Source organism: Salmo trutta, chromosome 33, assembly GCF_901001165.1.
Source record: "Salmo trutta chromosome 33, fSalTru1.1, whole genome shotgun sequence".
NCBI lineage: Eukaryota > Metazoa > Chordata > Actinopteri > Salmoniformes > Salmonidae > Salmo > Salmo trutta.
Genome location: NC_042989.1, coordinates 4469343 through 4494350, shown reverse-complemented (window position 1 = coordinate 4494350; position 25008 = coordinate 4469343). Strand labels below are relative to the sequence as shown.

At 41.4% G+C, this 25008-nt stretch overlaps 1 protein-coding gene across 3 annotated transcripts; it reads left to right on the top strand.

Moving 5' to 3' along the window:
- Positions 1 to 2: 2 nt before the first annotated feature.
- On the top strand, positions 3 to 24855 carry LOC115172264 (putative Polycomb group protein ASXL2). 3 transcript variants are annotated; one of them, XM_029729541.1, is made up of 13 exons: positions 3 to 210; positions 2221 to 2303; positions 2602 to 2604; positions 3096 to 3204; positions 4051 to 4195; positions 6802 to 6920; positions 12427 to 12541; positions 15072 to 15131; positions 15678 to 15841; positions 16130 to 16226; positions 16458 to 16563; positions 16787 to 17888; positions 18033 to 24855. In XM_029729541.1, the coding sequence occupies exons 1-13, from the start codon at positions 154 to 156 to the stop codon at positions 20163 to 20165; spliced, it is 4293 nt and encodes a 1430-aa protein (XP_029585401.1). In that variant the 5' UTR covers positions 3 to 153; the 3' UTR covers positions 20166 to 24855. The 3 variants fall into 3 exon arrangements, with proteins under 3 accessions (XP_029585401.1, XP_029585402.1, XP_029585403.1); XM_029729542.1 differs by lacking the exon at positions 2602 to 2604; XM_029729543.1 differs by lacking the exons at positions 3 to 210; positions 2221 to 2303; positions 2602 to 2604; positions 3096 to 3204; positions 4051 to 4195 and adding an exon at positions 5915 to 6395.
- The last annotated feature ends 153 nt before the right edge of the window (positions 24856 to 25008 follow it).

The window sequence follows — 25008 nt, the reverse complement described above, 5'->3', positions numbered from 1 at the left end:
ATGACGTCTCTCTCTGGGTCACATGACACACTCCTTACAGTAAAGCAGTAAAAGCCCAATATGGCAGAAGCGGTCGGTCTTGCGCGGTAACTAAAGCAACATTTCAACAAACACACTGTCATATTCAACACTAATCAGCACAAGACCGCAGCGATGAGGGAGAGACAGAAGAAAAAGAAGGGGAGGACATGGGCAGAAGCTGCTAAGACGGTATTTACTGTCGTTCTATTCAACGTTTGTTGTGCTTGTTTTCCCTTCGCTCCCACTTGTACAACTGTTTATGAGTTCATGACCCGCTGGTGCAGACGAAATGTTGCGTATGCAACGCAAGGCCTGCTTGTCGGCTAGCTAAGCACTGGAAGTCCATCAAGATTGGCTGGACAGTCTTGTGGATTCATTTACAGAAAACAGCTATATCAATGTCTCCATGTAGTTTGCTTTAGTTGTTGAAGTTGTAGATAGGAAATTGACAGAATGATTGTTTCGACCGCAGACACGCAGACATGTCTGTGTTGCTTTAAAGTAAACACGAAGTGTTGCGCGAGCGTACAGCTAGCCAGTTAGCAAGCTATGCTAACTCAAATTCAGTTTGACAGCTTGTTCTGAACTGACAAAATACATTGAAACATGGTCGTTGTCAAGTGTCTAGCTCTCCAGCTAGTTCTAATCGCCCTATGTCGATGGACATTAGCTATAACGCTAGGTAATGACCAATGAACGACAGCTAACGTTAGCATGGTAGTAGTCAACTTGCTAGCTAGCTACCTAGCTACATCAGTAGTGTTTATAAACTATTTATAAAGTTGTTTTAGCTACCTGGTCACTGTATTGGCCATTCGGTTTTTAACATGCTTAGCTACCTATGGCTACATGTATTAGCAAACCATTGCTGTTACTAGATTTGATTAGCTATGTTAGTGTGTCTTGTTTACACAATGTAGCTAATTAAAACTAGTAATAGCAATAACATAGCTAGCCAGCTAGCTAACAGTCGTTAGTTGACAGCTGACAGTTCGCCTACTATTCATATGAAAACCTTTGTGACATCAAAGATTTGTATAACTAAATCAAGATAGACCACAGCCTGTCAATGGGAACAAATTAGTCATAGTGGGCAGAACCAAGCACAAATTAGCGAGATCCTATTTGCCTGTTTTAGCAATCATATGCATATTTCCGTTAGGGAACGCCTACTCTGAAGTGCGCGTGTCCAATAACTCAATTCGCCTTTGCACTCCTAAACAACGCGATTTTAAAAAACTTTGGCAAAGGGTAAGGTCTACAAAACTTAGTCCACTCTGTTAAAAACAGATTTTAGTTTGGGGAACTATTGTGAATGTAATGTAACTATACTGTATTGAGACCAAATCTTTCATCATGAGATAATTTGAAGAATGTCGGCCAAAATCCATCTCCTTCCATCGTCTCCCACTGCTGGCCACTGAGCTTCCTCTCATTACCATATTTGGTAGTGAGTGGAAACTCCAAGCGGATGCTTAACATTTATACTTCCAGTGAAATATCTGTCTCATTGTTCTGTCTGTGGTGACGTCATCATGGCTAGAATTTAGGCTGGCTACATCAGCTATGATGGTGGTGGGTGGTGAGCTTGTTCAGGCTTTCTCATTTTACACATATGCAAAGGAAGTGAATCGTGCTTTGGTGAGGTCATTGAGGTCTGTCTTATTTCCAGCAAGACACATATTCTCTTGACAATGGGTAAAAGCATGCACTTAATCATTGTTGACAGACTCATTCCCAGAGGTTGACTTCATGTCTTAACAAACCACACCACTAATGAATGTGCTAAAAACTGTATGCGTAGGAGTGCTGATCTAGAATCAGGTCCTCCCTGTCTATGTCATTTTATTAATTGTGATCTAAAAGCCAAAACTAATCCTAAATCAGTACTCCTTCTCTAAGTAAGAGCTATGACATGACATCACAGAAGTATAGAACACCTCAGTTGAAGCTTACTCAATTGGCATGTTCATTTCATACAACTATGTCCTAATTCCATACCACTAGGCCCAACTATAGAATTGTGGGTTGATAATGTGTAGTAACACCATAAGCAATGTGAACACTAGTCTAGGACAGGTTGACATATGTTATTGTCTTTAGGCTAGAGGTTGTTCTACATTCTCAAGTGGTTTTAGGTATGTATTACACATTATTACACTGCAATCCATTGACCGATTTTGTGCTTTATTCTTTCAGGTATTAGAAAAGTACCCCAACACACCTATGAGCCACAAAGAGATCCTACAGGTGATCCAGAGGGAGAGACTGAAAGAGATTAGGTAGATAAACAGTCTCTCATATGTCTTCTGTTTGTTTTCAAAGAAAAGGTCCTTTTTTAGATCCCTTTTTAAGGTTCCTTTAGGTCGTTCTTCACAGTTTTGACTTCATTTTTGATACACGAGATCAGCACACTAGGCCAAGTTTTGTTTATGAATAGCAACACATCATTTCTTCTTGTTTGATTGATTGCTCATGTTCTTTCCCTTTTTATTTTCTTCGTCTTGGTGGTAATTATTACATTCACATAATTCTAATGATTTTGTTTCTTGTTTCATTTTTTTCACTCTTGTCATCCAGAAGGTAAGACAAAGCAAGTTTTGCCCCTCCCTCCCTTAACAAACTCACTAAAATGTTCTTTGTTTTTCCCATTGCATGTTAACAACTTGTACTTGTTACAACATGTTATTAGCAACTTGTACTTGTTACAACATGTTATTAGCAACTTGTACTTGTAACAAGAAGTTACAACATGTTATTAACAACTTCTTCTTGCATGTCAGGTATTGTTATTTCAGGCAGCACAGTCTAATAATTTCAGCTGAAGCTCTGAATACACTACACTGGCGCCTGATTCACACTATAGGGCCAAACCGGGCCAGGCTGAGGTGTACTGGGTTGGCCAGCTTGGCCTGGCTACACATCCTCAATAGTTGTTGAAACTATGCTGGAAAGGACAATGTCAAAAGGAAATGTCACAGCCAGTACAGTTCAAGTTGGCTCTGTAGTGGCCAGTCAGCTGTCTGCTTCATTGGATGTAACTGGCTGTGCTTTCCTCTTCTCCTGTTATCTAGTGGTACTTCCCCGCTGGCCTGTCTCAATGCTATGCTCCACACCAACTCTCGCGGTGAGGAAGGGATCTTCTACAAAGTACCTGGACGAATGGGGGTCTACACACTGAAGGTCAGTTTCAAATTTGTATAAATCTAAAGCATGAAACCAATAAGCGCCGACATATCTCTGTGAGATTGACATGCCATTTTTTTACTAATAGGCAGCTCCACATTGTCAATAAGTATGAGCTGTTAAAAGTATTTATGATGACACTGCTTCTCTATGGAAGGAGAATGAAAAGTAGAGCAACTTTATGACTCACACAGCGAGCTTGACAAACAATTGGAAATTCACATGAATCATTATTAATTGCTCTGAATGTTAGGAGTCATTCAAAGCAGTCCGTGTTATGAGTGTGTGTATATAATATCTTATTGTGGTGTGTATGTTATAGAATGTGTACAGTGAGTGGACAAAACATTAAGACCACCTTCCTAATATTGAGTTGCCCCCCCTTTTGCCCTCAGGACAGCCTCAATTCGTTGGGGCATGGACTCTACAAGGTGTCGAAAGCATTCCACAGGGATGCTGGCCCATGTTGACTCCAATGCTTCTCACAGTTGTTTCAAGTTGGCTGGATGTTCTTTGGGTGTTGCACCATTCTTGAAACACATGGGAAACTGTTGAGCTTGAAAAACCCAGCAGCGTTGCAGTTCTTCACACAAACCGGTGCGCCTGGCACCTACAACCATACCCCATTTAAAGGCACTTAAAATACATAATACACTCTCTGAATGGCAAACATACACAAGCTATGTCTCAAGGCTTAAAAATCCTTCTTTAACCTGTCTCTTCCCCTTCGTCTACACTGATTAATGTTTTGTACACTCAGTGTATGTTGTTTGTTTGTATATAATGTGCTGTATTTATATAATTTGTGTATAACGTATATGTATGTTGTGTGTCTGTGAGTAGAAGGACATTGGGGACGCGGTGAAGGAGCTGTCTGAGGAGGGGTCCGAGGAGGACGATAGTGATAATTTGTCTGATTCCCAGAGCACAGAGAACAACAACTACACTAACAACCAGGAGGGCATGAGGGGACAGTGGAGGAGGAGAGGTATGATACTACTTCACAATATATTTATAACAACACTCTTTTGAATGAGGAAATAGGGACAACGAGAGGTAGGATACTGTATATTTCGCTATAAATTTATTAGCTTCACCTTTTTCCATGATGATTAGGCTATTATTGCAATACTTGAAATTGACTGAAATACAGTGCATTTTGGAAAGTATTCAGACCCCTTGACTTTTTCCACATTTTGTTACGTTACAGCCTTATTCTGAAATGGATAACATTGTTTTTTCCCCTCATCAATCAACACACAAAACCCATAATGACAAAGCAAAAACTGTTTTTTGTTGTTGAATTTTTGCCAATTTATTACAAATAAAAAAATGGAAATATTACACTTTACTCAGTACTTTGTTGAAGCATCTTTGGCAGTGATTACAGCCTCAGGTCTTCTTGGGTAAGACGCTACAAGCTTGGTACACTTGTATTTGGGGAGTTTCTCCCATTCTTCTCTGCAGATCCTCTCAAGCTCTGTCAGGTTGGATGGGGAACGTCACTGCACAGCAATTTTCAGGTCCCTCCGGAGATGTTAGATCGGGTTCAAGTCCGGGCTCTGGCTGGGCCACTCAAGGACATTCAGAGACTTGTCCCGAAGCCACTCCTGCGTTGTCTTGGCTGTGTGCTTAAGGTCGTTGTCCTGTTGGAAGGTGAACCTTCGCCTCAGTCGGAGGTCCTGAGCACTCTGGAGCAGGTTTTCATCAAGGATCTTGCTGTACTTTGCTCCGTTCATCTTTCCCTCAATCCTGACTAGTCTCCCAGTCCCTGCCGCTGAAAAACATCCCCACAGCATGATGCTGCCACCACCAGCCTTCACCGTAGGGATGGTGCCAGGTTTCCTCTAGATGTGACACTTGGCGTTCAGGCCAAAGAGTTCAATCTTGGTTTCATCAGACCAGAGAATCTTGTTTCTCATGGTCTTAGAGTCCTTTAGGTTCCTTTTGGAAACTCCAAGCTAGCTGTCATGTGCCTTTTACTGAGGAGTGGCTTCCGACTGGCCATTCTACCATAAAGGCCTGATTGGTGGAGTGCTGCAGAGATGGTTGTCCTTCTTGAACTCTGGAGCTCTGTCAGAGTGACCATCGGGTTCTTGGTCATCTTCCTGACCAAAGCCCTTCTCCCCCGATTGCTCAGTTTGGCCGGGCAGCCAGCTCTAGGAAGAGTCTTGGTGGTTCCAAACTTCTTCCATTTAAGAATGATGGAGGTCACTGTGTTCTTGGGGACCTTCAATCCTGCAGAAATGTTTTGGTACCCTTCCCCAGATCTCTGCATCAAGACAATCCAGTCTCGGAGCTCTACGGATAATTCCTTGGACCTCATGGCTTGGTTTTTGCTCTGACATGCACTGTCAACTGTGGGACTTTATATAGACAGGTATGTGCCTTTCCAAATCATGTCCAATCAATTGAATTTACCACAGATGGACTCCAATGGAGTTGTAGAAACATCTCAAGGATGATCAATGGAAACAGGATGCACCTGAGCTCAATTTCGAGTCTCATAGCAAAGGGTCTGAATACATATGTAAATAACGTTTTTCTGTTTTTAGCAAACATTTCAAAAAAACTGTTTTTTGCTTTGTCGTTATGGGGTATTATGTGTAGATTGATGAGTAAAACAATGCATTTTATACATTTTAGAATAAGGCTGTAACGTAACAAAATGTGGAAAACGTCAAGGGGTCTGAATACTTTCCGAAGGCACTGTAGGTTCCGATACTCATTTCGGTGCCAACCATTGCTCTTTATATTTAGGTGAATGTCCCACTCAAGTTATTGTGGTGTTTCCGTTTTCAGTATTGAGTGTGCAGCTGTACATTTCTTGATTAATACTATACATCAGACTGTTGCCCATCTTAGTAACACTTTAGAAGGAGATGAAGTTTAGGCCATTTCTGTCATTTCTGTCATTCTCTCTGTCCCTTAAACATTTTAAGCAACGGTTACAACAGGAAATTATTTTTTTGTTTGAGTCAGATCTGTGACCACTTCCTCATATACACATATGAACAAGTTAAGGAACCGTTGAAGTAAAGTAGCAGCATATCTTCTGAGCCCGGGGATATATTCTTTTCTTTTTTCTTTTCTATTTTTATTGTTCTTAATATCAATGCAAAAAGCTCCATCAAAGCAAATGCTATCAAAAGACCCAAAAAGACACAAGTCAAAGGATAACAGCTACGGTGAGTGAGAAATAAAGATGTAAGCCTTGTTTAAAAAAAACAGGAAATAACCATTACAAAAGTTGTTTTACATAATCTTGCTACTAACAGTTTTTTGTTCTGGCAGTTGGAAAGTCAAGGAGTCTTCGATTAAAAAAAAAATGCAATGCACATCCAGGCCAACTTTTTGTGTATGTTTTCAGCAATCTTTTAGATGCAACATAGATTTGTATTGTGTCTGACTGCAAAACAAAACATATCTACTTTGGTATATCCATCTTAAAGATGACCTGAAACACTCAATCAGCATACAACTTGTGTATTTATGTAAATGTTATCAGTGTTTTGGATGTGAACATTGGGGTTGTTGTTAAGCGTATTAATGTGTTATTGACTGTGTCTAAGTTGTGCTGTGTTTCCTTCCCAGTGCCCTCCACGCTGTCATCTGATCCGTCGTCTCCTCAGCCGCGTTGTTCATCTCCCTCTGTCCCCAGTAGCAAGCTCATCTCTCCCTCACAGAAACATAGCAAGAAGGCTCTCAAACAGGTAGGCTACTGGGCTGATTCTCCATCGGTCTTTTATTCACTGGTTAATAGAGACCAGTTCTCTCTTTTCTCAACAAGACTAACCTGGGTAAGTAAAAGTTAAATAAAGTACTGCTGCTGACCTGGTGCCTCATAACCTGCCTGACAGTGTCTCAGTGATGTGCCCTCAGTCTTTTCCACAAGTACCTGGAGTAGCCAGCCAAAAGAAAAATTAGCTAGGCAGGCCTCCCCAACATTATTTTTTTGTTGTTGCCGAATTACCTATATTTTGATGGCCTCTGGTACATTCTAATGCCTTGATTCCATCCGAAATACACAGCTAAATTATTGAATTCTTTGTCAAATTTACCTCCCAGATTGGAAAAAGTTGTTGTTATTGGACATGACTTTACAATTTACATCACTGAGAATGTATGAATTCAGTGTATTGTTAGTTATTTTGGATATTGTCTAGGCCTAGGCTTCTATGATCAGCACGATCTCCTAAGTAAAATAACGTTAAACCTTTTTTAACATTTCGTCTGTCTTCTCTTGAGATCAAAGTTTTATTTACAGTTTTACTGCAATATCTGAATTGCCACAATGTTTGTTCTTTAAATTATGTATTTTCTTTTAACAGAAAAATTGTCCACTGCACACATTATCTTGAAAAACGAATGAAAAGTGGCTGCTATGTGAAACACCCAAAAGAAAATAAATGAATGTGCCAGAAAATAATGATAAGGCTAAGTGTATTTTGACACATCAGTACCACTTATTCTACATTACATGAGAAGTGCAAACTCAGGGCTCTACGCTGAGATTTTTAACCAAAAGTGTTAAACAAATCAAAATATATTTTACATTTTAGATTCTTCGAAGTAGCCACCCTTTTCATTGATGACAGCTTTACACACTCTTGGCATTATCTCAACTAGCTTCACCTGGAATACTTTTCCAACAGTCTTGAAGGAGTTCCCACATATTCTGAGCACTTGTTGGCTGCTTTTCCTTTACTCTGCGGTCCAACTCATCCCAAACCATCTCAATTGGGTTGAGGTCGGGTGATTGTAAAGGCCAGGTCACCTGATGCTGCACTCCATCACTCTCCTTCTTGGTCAAATAGCCCTTAGACATCCTGGAAGTGTGTTGGGTCATTGTCCTGTTGAAAAACAAATGATATTCCCACTAAGCGCAAACCTGCAATGCTGGTTAAGTGTGCCTTGAATTCTAAATAAATCACTGACATTATCACCAGCAAAGCACCATCACACCTCCACCTCCATGCTTCACTGAGTCTCAAAAGAACACTCGGTTGGAACCAAACATTTTCAAATTTGGACTCGTCAGACCAAAGGACAGATTTTCACTGGTCTAATGTCCATTACTCATGTTTCTTGGCCCAAGCAAGTCTCTTCTTATTATTGGTGTCCTGTAGTAGTGTTTTTTTTTTTTTTGCAGCAATTTCACCATGAAGGCCTGATTCACGCAGTCTCCTCTGAACAGTTGATGTTGAGATGTGTCTGTTATTTGAACTCTGAAGCATTTATTTGGGCTGCAATTTCTGAAGCTGGTCACTCTAATTAACTTATCCTCTGCAGCAGAGGTAACTCTGGGTCTTCCTTTCCTGTGGCGGTCCTCATGAGAGCCAGTTTCATCATAGCGCTTGATGCTTTTTGTGACTGCACTTGAAGAAACGTTCTTGACATTTTCCACATTGACTGACCTTCATGTCTTAAAGTAATGATGGACGCATCCACAGGCACACACGTGACCACCCACACCCGTCCATTTAAAACATTACAATTTTATCTCCTGTTAGGGCCTATAAATATTTCATAATATAATGTACGTCATTTTTTAAAATAATAATTGTTTTAAAAATTGTCATTTGGTTTCATATTCTATGAGTTATAATTTTCATAGTATAGATTTCATGAATTGTCTCTTTCCAATTACGTATTTGTAGGCCAGTTTCTAGTAATCTAGTGAGGTTATTATCAGAATTCTGAAGATGTACTTATCGCATTAGGGGTTCTCCCCAGGAGTATGTGTTCTGGATTTACATAAAGTGAGCTTTCAAATGTATCATGCAATACTTTGTATACTTTGGTCCAGAAATGATTGAGGACTGGGCAGGAGTATGGGTGTGGTTAGCCCTGCTCTCCCCACGGTTACCCAGCAGCTTGGTGTGATGTCCCGTTTGTACTTTGATTGTATTATAGGAGTTGAAAAATCTTCACTGAATTTTCCAGGAGTATTTCCTCCAGAGTAGAGTGTTGATTGTCTTGGACGTGTTTCTAGATACTGTAGATCAGGTCTGTTTGGATGCATTTTGTTTTCTTTGTCCAGACCTTTTATGGTGTTATTTAGAAAATACCTTTATATCTTCCTAGTGAGTGTATTGATTGTCTTCATAAATATAGTTGTACTTATTGTTTTTTCTATTTGTTGGATTTGCATCTGTCTCCATTTACCTGTTGTTGCTGGGTTCATCCATACAATAATTGATTTGAGTTGGGGGGCCTTGTCAACTAGTCTAAAGAAGGCCAGTTTTATTGCTTCTTTAATCAGACAACAGTTTTCAGCTGTGCTAACATAATTGCAAAAGGGTTTTATAATGATCAATTAGCCTTTTTAAAATGATAAACTTGGATTAGCTAACACATCGTGAGTTCAACACATCGTGCCATTGGAACACAGGAGTGATGGTTGCTGATAATGGGCCTCAGTAGGCCTATGTAGATATTCCATTAAAAATCAGCTGTTTCCAGCTACAATAGTCATTTACAACATTAACAATGTCTACACTGTATTTCTGATCAGTTTGATGTTATCTTAATGGACAAAAAAGGGTATTTTCTTTAAAAAACAAAGACATTTCTGTAGCTCAGTTGGTAGAGCATGGTGTTTACAACACCAGGGTTGTGGGTTCGATTCCCACGGGGGGCCAGCACAGAATTTTTTTTAATGATATGTATGAAATTGTATGAAATGTATGCATTCACTACTGTAAGTCGCTCTGGATAAGAGCGTCTGCTAAATGACTAAAATGTAAATGTAATTTCTAAGTGACCCCCAACTTTTGAACGGTAGTGTATATCCTAAATCATTCTTATTTCAATGGTTCTTTGTGTGATTACCAGCTATGAAACCAATCGGCAGAAATGCTATGAAAATAGCTACAGCAGCATTTATGTGTTGCTATAAATCAAAACTTGCACGTTCTTATACTTTACTTTTTGAGTTCGCACACATCTGTTTTAGGCGCATATGCGAGTACATGGTCGCTCTTTAGAGCCCTGAAATTCTCTCACAGAGACTGCAACCAACAACAGAGCACACAAATCACACTGCCCACAGGTACCTAGATGAGATACTGAACTGTCAAACCAGCAGTGTTTCCCTGTCAACGCTCTCTTTGTGACTGTCCTATCAGAAGATGCATATCGTTCATTTTAGTGGAAGAGGGCTTGGCTGAATTTTTTTTCTGACTAGCCAATTGAAAAGTAGCTTAGTTTAATTTAAGTAGCCGGCAATAAATGAGTCTGTAATCAACTGTTTAGCCGACAGCCGGCGCTAGTGGATAACACTGCTTGCTCTCTGTGCTAATAAACTGTAGCTCTAGTTGCTCTAATTTGGCTAAAGACACCAGTTTTGTAGAATAAATGCACACTTGACATTCACTGTGCTTGTTGAATTTAATAACTTCTTTGTTACAAATAAAACACCTTGTGTAAGTTATTTTAAAAGACATTGGGGATGCGAATGAGACAGTCGTGAAGCGGGCACGACAAAAAGTATTCTCCCTCAGGAGACAAAGATTTGGCATGGGTCCTCAGATTCCCTAAAAGGTTCTACAGCTGCACCATCGAGAGCATCCTGACTGGTTGCATCACTGACTGGTATGGCAACTGCTCTGCCTCCAACCGCAAGGCACTACAGAGGGTGGTGCTAATGGCACAGTACATCACTGGGGCCAAGCTTCATACCATCCAGGACATCTATACCAGGCGGTGTCAGAGGAAGGCCCTAAAAATTGTCAAGGACTCCAGTCACCCTAGTCATAGACTGTTCTCTCTGCCACCACACGGCAAGCGGTACCAGAGCGCCAAGTCTAGGTCCAAGAGGCTTCTAAACAGCTTCTACCTCCAAGCCATAAGACTCCTGAAAATCTAGTCAAATGGCTACACAGACTACTGCCACTCTCTGTTGTCATCTATGCATAGTCACTTTAATTAACTCTACCTACATGTACATACTACCTCAACTAACCGGTGCCCCCGCACATTGACTCTGTACCGGCACCCTGTATATATATATTTTTTTCTGCTGCTCTTTAATTACTTGTTACTTTTATCTCTTATTGTTATCCATGTTTTTTTAAACTGCACTGTTGGTTAGGGGCTCGTAAGTAAGCATTTCACTGTAAGGTCTACACCTGTTGTATTCGGCGCATGTGACTAATACAATTTGATTTGATTTGATCGTAATTATCTGCACTGCTGTGGAACTTTCAGCTGTTTTATCGGTTTATTAGGCAGAAATAAACCCTATTCAAATGAAAATCTGCCTGCAAGGTGAGGCACACAGAGTAGACAGTATGCGTATTTTACATCTGTAACTTTTATACTGTATATTGAAAACTATTTACAGGGAAATAGAAAGAATGAAGTGAAAATGTAGACTAATGCAACTTATTTCTTTGTGGAGTGTTTGACTTGCCTGTTGGATTGTTAGACAATATGATATATGTTTTATATTGAAAGTGGTGTTGATTCTAGACTAAATCACATAATATATACAGTACCAGTCTCAAGGGTTTTTCTTTATTTTTACTATTTTCTACATTGTGGAATAATAGTGAACACATCAAAACTATGAAATAACACATATTTCCATATTTGTTATTTCATAGTTTTGATGTCTTCACTATTATCATCTATTAACCAAAAAAGTGTTAAACAAATCAAAATATATTTTTTATTTGACATTCTTCAAAGTAGCCACCCTTTGCCTTGATGACAGCTTTGCATACTCTTGGCATTTTCTCAACCAGCTTCATGAGGTAGTCACCTGGAATACATTTCAATTAACAAGTGTGCCTTGTTAAACGTTAATTTGTGGAATTTCTTTCCTTAATGCGTTTGAGCCAATCAGTTATGTTGTGACAAGGTAGGGGTGGTATACAGAAGATATCCCTATTTGGTAGAAGACCAAGTCCATATTTTGGCAAGAACAGCTCAAATAAGCAAAGAGAAATGCCAGTACATCATTACTTTAAGACATGAATGTCAGTCAATCTGGAAAATTTCAAGAACTTTTAAAGTTTCTTCAAGTCCAGTCGCAAAAAACATCAAGCGCTATGATGTAACTCAATATGCCACGTTGAGGGGGGAGTCTAAGACAGGAGCGGACATTCATCTTCACACTGGTAATTCATCTCTTCCTTTCTTCATTCATATTTTCCTTCCTTTTTTTCTCCCTCCCTATTCCTCTTTTCCTTCTCCTTCTTCTCTGTCCCACAGGCCCTGAAGCAGCAGAGGAACCAGCGGAGACAGGGGGGCATGCCCACCACCTCCAGCCCAAGACTGCTCATCAAGAACGTGAAGGACATGGCTGACACCATTGCCACTAAGACCGGTAGGTGGCAGACATAGACATACAGTATATGAGCTCCAAAAGTTTTGGGACAGTGACAATTTTGATGTTGTTTTGGCTCTGTACTCTAGCACTTTGTATTTGAAATTATGCAATGACATCAAGGTTTAAGTGCAGACTGTCTGATTTAATTTGAGGGTATTTTCATACATATCGGGTAAACCGTTTAGAAATTACAGCACATATTGTACATAGTCCCCCCATTTTAGGGGACCAAAAGTATTGGGACAAATTCACTTATGTGTAATAAAGTAGTATTTGGTCCCATATTCCTAGCACCCAAGGACTACATCAAGCTTTTGTTTTGATTGTGTTTCAGATTATTTTGTGCACAATAGAAATGAATGGTAAATAATGTATTGCGTTATTTTTGGAGTTACTTTTATTTTAAATAAGAATATAATATGTTTCTAAACACTTCTACATTAATGTGGATGCTACCAGGACTATGGATAGTCCTGACTGAATCGTGAATAATGATGAGTGAGAAAGTTAGACTCACAAATATCATATCCCCAAGACATGCTACCCTCTCACCATTACAATAACAGGGGAAGTTAGCATTTTATATCATACCCCCAAGACATGCTACCCTCTCACCATTACAATAACAGGGGAAGTTAGCATTTTATATCATACCCCCAAGACATGCTACCCTCTCACCATTACAATAACAGGGGAGGTTAGCATTTCTGGGAGGGTATGATATTTATGCCTCGAACTTTCTCACGCATCATTATTGAAGATTCATTCAGGATGATCCGTAATCATGGTAGCATACACATTAATGTAGAAGTGTTTAGAAACATATTATATTCTTGTTGACAATAACACTTAGGGACTGTGTACAAAAGGTACCGTAATTTCTAAACGGTTTACCCAATATGGATGAAAATAACCTCAAATTTAAAGCTGACAGTCTGCACTTTAACCTCACATAGTCGTTGTATCGTTTCAAATTCAAAGTGCTGGAGTACAGAGCCAAAACAACAAAATACTTTTGGAGCTCACTGTAGCTACAGTGCATTCGGAAAGTATTCAGACCCCTTGACATTTTCCACATTTTGTTACGTTACAGCCTTATTCTAAAATGGTTTAAATAAAAAAAAATCCTCATCAATCTACACACAATACCCCATAATGACAAAATAAAAAAGGAAATATCACATTTACATAGTAAAGTATTCAGACCCTTTGCTATGAGTCTTGAAATTGAGCTCAGGTGCATCCTGTTTCCATTGATCATCCTTGAGATGTTTTTAAAACTTGATTGGAGTCCACCTGTGGTAAATTAAATTGATTGGACATGATCGAGGCACAGATCTGGGGAAGGGTACCAAAAAATGTCTGCAGCATTGAAGGTCCCCAAGAACACCGTGGCCTCCGTCATTTTTAAATGGAGGACGTTTGGAACCACCAAGACTCTTCCTAGAGCTGGCCGCCAAACTGAGCAAGCGGGGGAGAAGGGCATAGGTCAGGGATGTGACCAAGAACCCGATGGTCACAGACAGAGCTCTAGAGTTCCTCTGTGAAGATGGGAGAACCTCCCAGAAGGACAACCATCTCTGCAGCACTCCACCAATCAGGCCTTTATAGTAGAGTGGCCAGACGAAAGCCACTCCTCAGTAAAAGGCACATGACAGCCCGCTTGGAGTTTTTGTAAAGGACTCTCAGACCATGAGAAACAAGATTCTCTGGTCTGATGAAACCAAGATTGAACTCTTTAGCCTGAATGCCAAGCATCATGTCTGGAGGAAACCAGGTACCATCCCTACGGTGAACCATGGGGGTGTCAGCATCATGCTATTGGGATGTTTTTCAGTGGCAGGGACTGGGAGACTAGTCAGGATTGAAGCAAAGATGAACGGAGCGAAGTACTGAGAGATCCTTGATGAAAACCTGCTCCAGAGCACTCAGGACCTCAGACTGGGGAGAACGTTGACCTCCCAACAGGACAATGACCCTAAGCACACAGCCAAGACAACGCAGGAATGGCTTCGGGACAAGTCTCTGAATGTCATTGAATGGCCCAGCCAGAGCCCGGACTTAAACCTGATTGAACATCTCCAGAGAGATCTGAATATTGCAAAAATGTCTAAACTGTTTTTGCTTAGTCATTACGGGGTATTGTATGTAGATTGATGAGGGAAAAAACGATTTCATACATTTTAGAATAAGGCTGTAATGTAACAATATGTGAAAAAAGTTGAGGGGTCTGAATACTTTCTGAATGCACCGCACGTTATTGGTAGAAGCCTTCAGGAAACAATCATTATCGATTATGATCAATGATCATCTCATGCTAGTCTCTACCTTTTCTACACAAAGCACTGTAGTCATAGCTTTCTTATCCAGTTCCAGTTTTGCTGTGTACATCAGTAAGCCTTTCCTGCTTCCACAATGGAAATAAGTTGTGTCTTATGCTCATTTATATTTTACCCAGTGTATCAACTTGTGTGGCTGAGTTGTGTTTAAATCAAATCAAATCATGTTCCTCTCTCCATCCGAACAGACTCCTGTCCTGCTTCTGGTACCAGGAAGATGTCTCAGAGGTCCAGTCGACTCAGTGCACGTAAGTACTAGATATTTCAGGTATTTCAGACATTCCAGAATGCAGATGATAGAATTTGCATTCCATATACCGCAGCAGCGTGATCGCCCATTCAAATACTGGCTCGGCGAGATCGTGTTACTGCCGTGACCAGACCCTACATTTTAATAATTTAGCTGAAGCACACTTATAGGGGCAATTAGGGTTAAATACCATGCTTAAGGGCACATCAGACGATTTTTCACCTTGTCGGCTCCAGGATTCAATCCAGCGACCTTTCATTCACTGCCCCAATGCTCTCAACCGCTAGGCTACCTGCCGCCTCTGTAGTAGACTCATTCAGCTTGTCTTGTCATTTAGATATAGTAGGCTTATACTGTATGTACCAGTCTCTGTTGGCCTGGTCCCAGATCTGTTTGTGCTGTCTTGCCAACTCCCATGATCATTGACATGCCAAACATAACAACAACCATAGGAGTTGGCTACAGCACAAACAAACCTTTTTAGTTATTTTTTATGATTTACAGTGGATTTATCTTCTCTTGTGCTGTGTTTTTATTAATCCAGGGCAACTGAAGCGTACCAAGTGTGCAGAGATAGACGTTGAGACACCAGACTCTATCCTGGTTAACACCAACCTGCGTGCCCTGATCAACAAACACACCTTCTCTGTCCTGCCCACAGAGTGCCAACAGAAGCTACTCACACTGCTGCCTGAGGTCGACCAACAGGTACTAGACACCGTAAGGTCTCTGTCGACAAAGAGGTTTAAAACCAAGAGACTCAACTTGCAATTAATTTCTGTAATCACCCACAAGGTATTTGCAGGAAATAATCCCATGGGGATTCTCTCTCATCTCTCTTTATGAACTGATGATAATAATGACGATGATGATACTATTGATAATCAGATGGTGATGACAATAATGCTGATAATGATTGTCACGATGATTGTGATAGTGATAATGATGCTGCAGTTTATGATGATGTACTCAAGTTATCTCTGTCTGTATCTCTAGGCCTGTATGGATGGTCTGTTAAAGGTCACCAGTTCTGCCTTGAACAATGAGTTTTTCACATCAGCAGCTCAGTCCTGGAAAGAACGACTGGCAGAAGGTCAGTGCTTCTAGCCTGGTCCCGGATCTGTTTGTGCCGTCTTGCTAATTGTCAATAGCATGATAATGACCATTGGCAAGACTGCATAAACAGATCTTGGACCAGGCTACTGTGCTTCTGCTTCAAAATATAACTTTTTATTAAACATAATTTTTCATATTTCCAGTAACAAGGTTTTTTAAATGTCTCATAAACCTTTTTTTTTATTTGTATATTTTCCAAACCACGAAGGTGAGTTCACTCCTGAGTTGCAGCTGAGAATGCGTCAGGAGATTGAAAAGGAGAAGAAGGTGGAGTATTGGAAGGAAAGTTTCTTTGAGAGCTACTATGGTGAAAAGTAAGTCATTTTTCAGGGCTGGAATCTGTAAAATACATTGTAGTTATTGTTATGTCATTCAAGCTTTTTTTTACCTACAAGCCTCTGTTTGCATATCCCTCAGATGTATCCTTTCTTTATAGTTGGCTGACCTCTCTCTCTCGCGCTTTCTCTCTCTAAATTTCTCTCTCTCTTTCCCTCTCTCTCACTCGTGCTTTCTCTCCCTTACTCTCTTCCTATCTAGCTCTGGACTCAGCTTAGAGGAATCCAAAGAGCTGCTTGAGTCTGGTCTCAGTCTGGAGCTCTCAGCCACCAAACCCCAGTTGTCTCCTCCAACTCAGCCAAGTCCTGCTGGCCAAGCACTGCAAGATCCCAAGGTCCCTGAGAACAGCTGCCATACTCGTTCTTCAGAGAGGAGGCTCCGATCATCATCACTGCCTATAAACCCTACATGTAAACCCATAGATTCTCCATGTAAACCCATAGAACCTCCATCTAAACCCATAGAACCTCCATCTAAACCCATAGAGCCTTCCAAGCCAAGACCGGAACCAGAGCCTGTTCACGAAGAACCAGTACCAGTCCCACCCGTTGTCCCACCAGTTATATTACCGAAAAATGTACAGAAGACACTGGAGGTTGAGTACCCCAGACACAGGACTCGTAGCAGAGGTTTATCCCTGCCTATAATGGCAGTGGAGGCACCTGTTGTGAGGAGACAGGATGTGGTGGACTCAACCTCAAAGGTTATTCCACTTGGGGAGAAGCAGATGGAGGAAGAGGAACAGGAGCTGAAAGAAGCTCAGCCGGAGACCCCCCAGTCCCCTGAGATCCCACAGTCCCCTGCCCTGGAGAGTCCTCCAGAGGTTTGCTCCCAGAAGGAGCTCAGGTCATCACTGCCGACCGACCTTTCAAAGCAAGAGCCTCTGGGCTTGGACAAGCACAGTGGGGAGAGGAGGGAAGATGTTGCACCAGAGAGAGGTGCCTCAGTCTCAGTGTCAGTCACCCCCGTATCCACCCCCGTATCCACCCCTCTATCCACTCCCGTATCCACACCCGTATCCACCCCTCTATCCACTCCCGTATCCACCCCTCTATCCACCCCCGTATCCACCCCCGTATCCACCCCTGTATCCACCCCTCTATCTACTCCTATATCCAGCCATGTATCTACCCCCATATCCACCACCCCATCCCCAGAGCCGTTGAAAAGGAAGTCCTCATCCAGTGAACAGGAAGTAGAGCTGACTCCAGAGAAGAGGGCCCGCATCACTCCACCGACAGTATCTGTGGTAACCTCTCCAGCAGCCACCATAACAACAGCACAGAGAGTGCCTCCGCTTAAGGTAAATATTGTAATTGTTTTTACAATTAAATATTGTATATTGAAATGTATTTGTGGTGACTAAAAACATCAGGTACGAATACATACACCAGGAAGGCCCACACATGTTAAGCTTGCGTTCTTTCTTGTTCACTTTCCTTTTCAGATTCCTGTGTCACGAATCCTATCGGTCCCTGCATCTCCAACCCAGGTGTCCCCCAGGACACCTCTCCCTGTCCCCCTCAGCCCTGGCCCCAGCCCCGGACGCACTGGTGCTCGCACACTGGCTGACATCAAGGCTAAAGCCCAGCTAGCCCGGGCCCAGCGTGCAGCATCAGCTGCTGCAGCCAGCTCCTCCTCTAAAGGTGCAGTACCAGGCCCAGGACCAGGAGGAGGCAATGTAGAGCATAGAGCTTCAGCCCAGACCCTCCACTCCAGACCCCCCTCCTCCACCCAGTCTCAGTCAACCACCAGGCTGTCAGTAAGTAGCATCACTGGTCAATCTACCTGTCAATCACCTGATGCAGTCACCACACCAGCCCACTCCAGTTCGGTCCAATCATCAGGCTCCTCTGTGCCCTTTGACCTTAGCCTGTCTCAAAGAAGCTCCAACACCGGTAGAGCGTCTCTCACTGATGACCAACAGAGAGGCTACTCCGATGGTCTGATAAACCCAGGTTCTCTGATGGGACCTCAACATGGGAACATTCAACATACGTCATACCCACCAGGTCCCCAGTCAACCTCTAGCTACACTTCATCTGTGTGTGGTGTGAAGAGCCAGTATGTATCTGGTGTATCTGGAAGCTCCATGGCAGCTAGGGCTATCCACTTTATCCCAGCCAACAACCCTCTGGTCACATCTCTCCTCCAGGGGAAAGAGGTCCCTCTGGAACAGATCCTCCCCAAGCCTCTGGCCAAGGCCGATGTCCAGATGGCCCAGGCCAAATGCCATGATGACAAAGGGACGATAAAGTCTCACAGCAATGCTGGAACAGCCAGTGGTGAGAATAAGAGCCAATACCTACACGCTGGTGGTGTGGAGGACTACAGTAGATCTGAACAGCAAGGATCCATAGGCCAGTCCACTTCCACCATACCTGGAACAAGAGCAGGTATGTTGGCAGAGCTCCAGTGCCATCAAAGGGAAACACCTAACAAAGACATCCAGGAACAGATCCTTCAGGCTCTGTTGCACAGGGCCACCCACCAGCACCAGAACCAGCCATTTGGGGTCTCAGGTGGAGCTCAGCCTGCCCAGTTCGGAGCTTGTAATCTGGGGCACCAGGAGTGTGGGGACCATCCCCGGTTCTCCGCAGGGTTCCCTGGACGGAAGAGGATGTCCAGGCCTGCCCTGTCAGGGCACTACCTCCTCAATGTCTCCACGTACGGACGAGGCTCAGAGAGCAGTAAACGCTTCCACCCATTGACCACGGCTAACACCTCACTGACCCCACTGGCCAATCTGAAGAGAGAGCACATTGGGGGGGAGAGGCTGGCAAACGAAGGGGAGGAGTCAGTGGAGAACAAGTCTCATTCTCATTCTAACCCTGCTGGAGTCAAGATGGAAGAGCAGGGCTTCTCAGTCACAAAAATGGATGACTTTCAACACTGCTCCAGAATAATGTCTGAGTCTCCATCAGTGGGGGGCTGTATACCGGAGCAGGAGGACAACAGTTCAGCCGGTACAGATAGAGACAGTGGCACTTCTGCAAGAGCCAAAGAAACCAAACCTTTCACCCAATCACAATCACAGCACAGGAGGCACCCGGAACTCTGCAATACTAAACAGGGTGGTCATTCCGAGCCATATCGTTTATCTGTATCTCCCCACGTGGGGACCATGGACCCCAGTACTCACCAGCATCCGTCTGCCTTTCAAACCCAGAGACCTCCAATCGATAATCAGGAATCCATTGTGGGTTCCTGCTACGGTGGCACCATCAGCATGTCTGTACCTCACGCTCTGAATCACAATGCTGCTGCTTCAGGCACCGCTTCCAGCGCCTCCCCCTCTGTGTCAGGTAGTGGTGGGGACAGCGGCAGTGGCACCGGCAGTGTCATGTCTTTCTCAGTGACCGTCACCACCATACCTGCCGGTCACCCGTTGGACCACAGCAGCCAGGGGGAGGGGTCTCCAGAGCAGGGGTTTATGGAGGGATCTGGTATAGAGGACGTTCAGTCTAAATGCTACTGCCGACTCAAGGCTATGATCATTTGTAAAGGGTGTGGGGCCTTCTGCCATGACGATTGCATTGGCCCTTCAAACCTCTGTGTCTCGTGTCTAGTGGTACGATAAAACTACTAATAATGGAATAATGTAGTGCTGAGCGAATAACTATAATTTTTCCTCGGTTCAATTATTTGAATTGCATTTCTGTGAGCTCTATGCAGTTTCTGTAGAGTTACATCAGATCAAGCCTGAAACTGTGATGTAGTAGGGAGTTGTAGTTTCTAACAGGACCATGTTCAACATAGTTCAGCGCAGAAAACGTGCTAATTACTACGTACGGTCTGTGTGGAGCAAGACACGGGGAGGAGAGAGAGCGCGCGATCGAGAGAGATCGAATGCAGTTGCTTCGCGAGCATGGAAATACATGATCTCAGTGTTTGATAGTTGGTATTTAGCAGTCATAAAAGTATGCCTTATTTACTTTGAAGAACTACTAAATAGTGATTTTTGTTGTACAGCATAGGCAGCAGCTCTAAATGAGATGACGACTCGGAATGAAGTAAAAAAAATTCATCAAATAAAACAAATATTTTAAAAAAGTAATGTGAATAAATGATGGTTAATCAGTGATACACAACAATGGCCAGTCATTACCATCATGTGACATTTATTAATTGTTTTATTATTTATTCACATAATGTATAGTGCATTAAATGTTTAAAAAGATCATTAAAATCGAAAAACGGATAAAAAAAAAATTGGAATCGAACCAAAACCAAACCGACTTCAAAAATCACTAATCGCTCAGCACTACATAAAATGTAGAAATGATCTGTTTCAGTTCTTTATTATTGCACCAAGGAACAGCATCAAGTCATCTACCATCATCAACAAGTAGCGGTTACGAGCAAGGTCAGTTCCATTTAAATTCTGGAAGTAAACTGATTCAAATGTTTTTATTTCAATTCCGATTCTAATTTGAAAAGAATGACGAATTGGAATGTCAGTGTATTTCCTGAATTGACTGAATTGAAGTGGAATTGACCCTAACCCTGGTTACCAGGGTAAAATCCACAGTGGCCATACTCAACCCAGCACATGGTTTTCAGTGGGGTGGCAAATCATTTATACTGGACGACACAACAAGGTTGGTGGCACCTTAATTGGGGAGGACATGCTTAGCGAAACTAAGTGGAATGGTATCAAATACATCCATTTGCTCTGTTTCGGCCATTATTATGAGCTGTCCTCTCCTCAACAACCTCCACTTTCATCTATTACATCTGAAAAAGAGTTTGTTTTGTACAATTCACCGATCAGTTCAAATCAAATCTTAACCTTTCAGACTTGAGACAAAAGTTGAATCTTGGCAATATTTTGCACTTGGACATGTTATTGTGCTATATTTTTGTAAAGATAGTTTAGATTTTAAAAAAGGAAGAAAAAAATGAATGTTGCTATTTTTGTAGAACGTAATAACAATGTTATGATAAAGACTGCCACTCCTCATTCAGGAGTTTAAGTTATGATGTTTTAAAAGGTGAAGAAGGGAGTTATATTCATCGACCCCTTGAGGTTTGTGTGTAGGTGGGGGGAGTACAAATACTGATTTATATAGATTTTAAAGGTCGCAGTCAATCATTTATATATATATATATATATATATATATATATATACACAGTACTAAAAACAAAGTTACAGTTGTGTTAAAAGATAATAGATATTTCAAATTATTTAGATTATAAAACATTATTTCACATAAAGATTGCACTTAGCGTTTCTACTAACAGGGGTGACTGACACTGAGACTGTATAGTACATGTAGTGTACAGCGTTTGTACTCTAACATGGTGATGAAAAGTAAAAGCATTTCACAAATAAATGGATAAATAGTGCCCTTCAAGGAGCAAGCTGAGTTTAGTCTGATTCCAGATCTGTTTGTGTTGTTTTATGGCAATGACCATAGGAGTTAGCAATACACCACAAACAGATCTGGAACCAAGCTACAAACGGAGGTCTTTGCCATTTCAGATCATCGTGTGAAGTTTACCGACTCCATGAACTCCTTAAACCTCGACTTGTAGATATTCTGTCTCATGACGCATTTGTTTTCATATATGTTTGTTGTGTATAGCAGAGTAACTATTAGCAGTGATGTACATTTAAAACACTCAGAGAAAGAAAGGAGAAAAATGAAGATTTGTTCTTGTATTATTCTTTTGCTTTGTAAATATTGGCTTTCGTTGAGCTAGATTTAGAAATTAATTTAGCTTTATGTTCCTTGCTTAAGCATATCCAACATTTTTATTGTTTTTATTGCAAAGGAGTTTATATCTCTAAAAGAAACTACGCAGAAATGTGTATTTTAACGCTAAATGCTGTGCTATCATGAAACCATTCAAAGTTGTATAGGCTCCAGGTACAGTATTCAGGTTGATAGGCGGTAGAGATACAATTTACTAGCTACATATAAAACAAAGGAACATCATATGGGTATGCATGGTGATTGCAATTATAAAATCAAAATGTATCAATCATATTTTTGAAATGATCTGACTAAAACTCAAGATAGTTGCTGTGTAACGGTATATTTTATAGAAATAATTTCCATGGTAAGATGCCAAAGTCACCTTATGAAACAAAATGATCAGATCTCGTTTTTAAGTGTCTGACTAGTTAAACAAAGTAATATATTTTAATATAAAAAAAATTATTTACAAAGCATTTTTAAAAACAACAGGGTATTTACTAGAATGATATACAGTACAACGGCCAGTTTATTAGGTACACCCATCTAGTATCGGGTCAGACCCCCCTTTGCCTCCAGAACAGCCTGAATTGTTCGGGGCGTGGATTCTACAAGTCAGAAACGTTTCACAGGGATGTTGGTCCATGCTGACGTGATGGCGTCACACAGTTGCTGCAGATTGGACGGCGGTACCCCACCGCCACCAGCCTGTACCGTTGACACCAGGCAGGATGGAGCCATGGACTCATGTTGCTTACGGCAAATCCTGACTCTGCCATCAGCATGACGCAACAGGAAACAGGATTTGTCGGACCAGGCAATGTTTTTGCACTCCTCAATTATCCAGTGTTGGTGATCACGTGCCCACTAGAAACACTTCTTGTTTTTAGCTGATAGGAATGGAATGGTGGTCGTTTACCGCAATAGCCCATCCGTGACAAGGATTGATGAGTTGTGCGTTCCGAGATGCTGTTCTGCACACCACTGTTGTTCTGCGCCTTTTATTTGTCTGTTTGTGGCCCGCCTGTTAGCTTTCACGATTCTTGCAATTCTCCTTCGACTTCTCTCATCAATGAGCTGTTTTCACCCACAGGACTATCGCAACATTCTCGGTAAACGCTAAACACTCTTGTGTGTGAAAAGCCCAGGAGGATGTCCGTTTCTCAGATACTGGATCAGGTGTGCCTGGCACAACGGTCATACCACACTCAAAGTCTCTTAGGTCACTAGTTTTGCCCATTCTAACGTTCAATCGAACAGTAACTGAATGCCTGTCTGCCTGCTTTATATAGCAAGCCACGGCCACGTGACTCACTGTCTGTAGGAGCGATCCATTTTCGTGAATGGGGTGGTATACCTTATTGACTGGCCGGTGAGTGTATATTGGCTGTCCCTTTTTCTTATGTTTTTGTGTGAAAGAGTGGACAGACCACAGCATAACTTTTGTAGCAAAAAAAACATCCCCAAGTTTTCTGATTCTATATGACCCATGTATTTTTATGGAAATCTACATGTCCTTTTCCACTGAAGTCCTGCCTGGAATATTGTAACCATCTGAACTGTATGCTCTTGTAACGACTTTGGTTAATAAGATATGGGGCATTGTTTTTTCTTACACATATTTTCAGCATTATGTGCTTATTTGGGGGAAAATGAATACAATTTCATGGCACCATTTGTAAGTGGTCTGTGGATTGGATCCAGGTGTGGGTGTGTGTGTGTGTGTGTGTGTGTGTTTAAAGGTTAGTTGACGTCTTTATTTACAGTCACATGATTCTTTATAGTCTCAAAAAGTTCACAAAGTCTGCATCCCAAATGGGCTCTGGTCAAAAGTAGTGCATTATATATGGAATAGGGGGCCATTTGGAAGCAGCCAAATGGTTCATATATGAAGGGTGCATATCTTGTAAAGATGAGAGACCCAATATTTATGATTTGACCCCTATCATTGCAAACTTTGTTAATTCATTTGATCACCTATCAAATTATATTAATTTTATTTTAAATAAATACATGTTTTAGTCTAATTTGGTTTCCCCAACATCTAGTATTAATGATATATTTTTTATGAATTTCGATGTTGTTCTATTAACTGACTTGTGTATGTGATGGATTGCAAAGAGAAAGTAGTTTTTACCCACATTTTGTAAAAAAAAGGCAGCTGACATCTCGTAAAGTTTAAGAGAGCGTTGAATTATTGATTCAGTAGCCTACTCCACTTTGTCATTTTCTCTCAAACCATGATTGACTTTTTTTAACCCATCAATAGCTTAAATTCAGAGGGATATATTGATTCGATCCCATTTTTAAACCGAAGGACAGAAAGTAAAGGGTGAGGATAGACTTGGTTAGGAGGAAACGTTTCTTAAGTGTCATCCAATAATGGTTTGAAAATGTCTGTTTGTCTTGTGAAGGGTGTGTTCCCATCAGTCTGTAATTTTTTGCTGTTTTTAGATGGGAAAGTCTCCATTTTAAAATGCAGGTGAATGTAATATAGTAATCAGCACTTGTAAACAAAGTGTATTTTATCAAACTATATATTATGAATAAATAACAATGAAAAAAAACATTTTGATTGGGTGTGACATTTGTATGTCAATGAAATGTATTTTATAAAGCCATTTTTACATCGACAGTAGTTGCAAAGTGATTTACAGATACCCTGCCTAAAGCAGAAGCACAGTGGCCAGGAAAAACTCACTGGAAAGAAGGGACCTAGG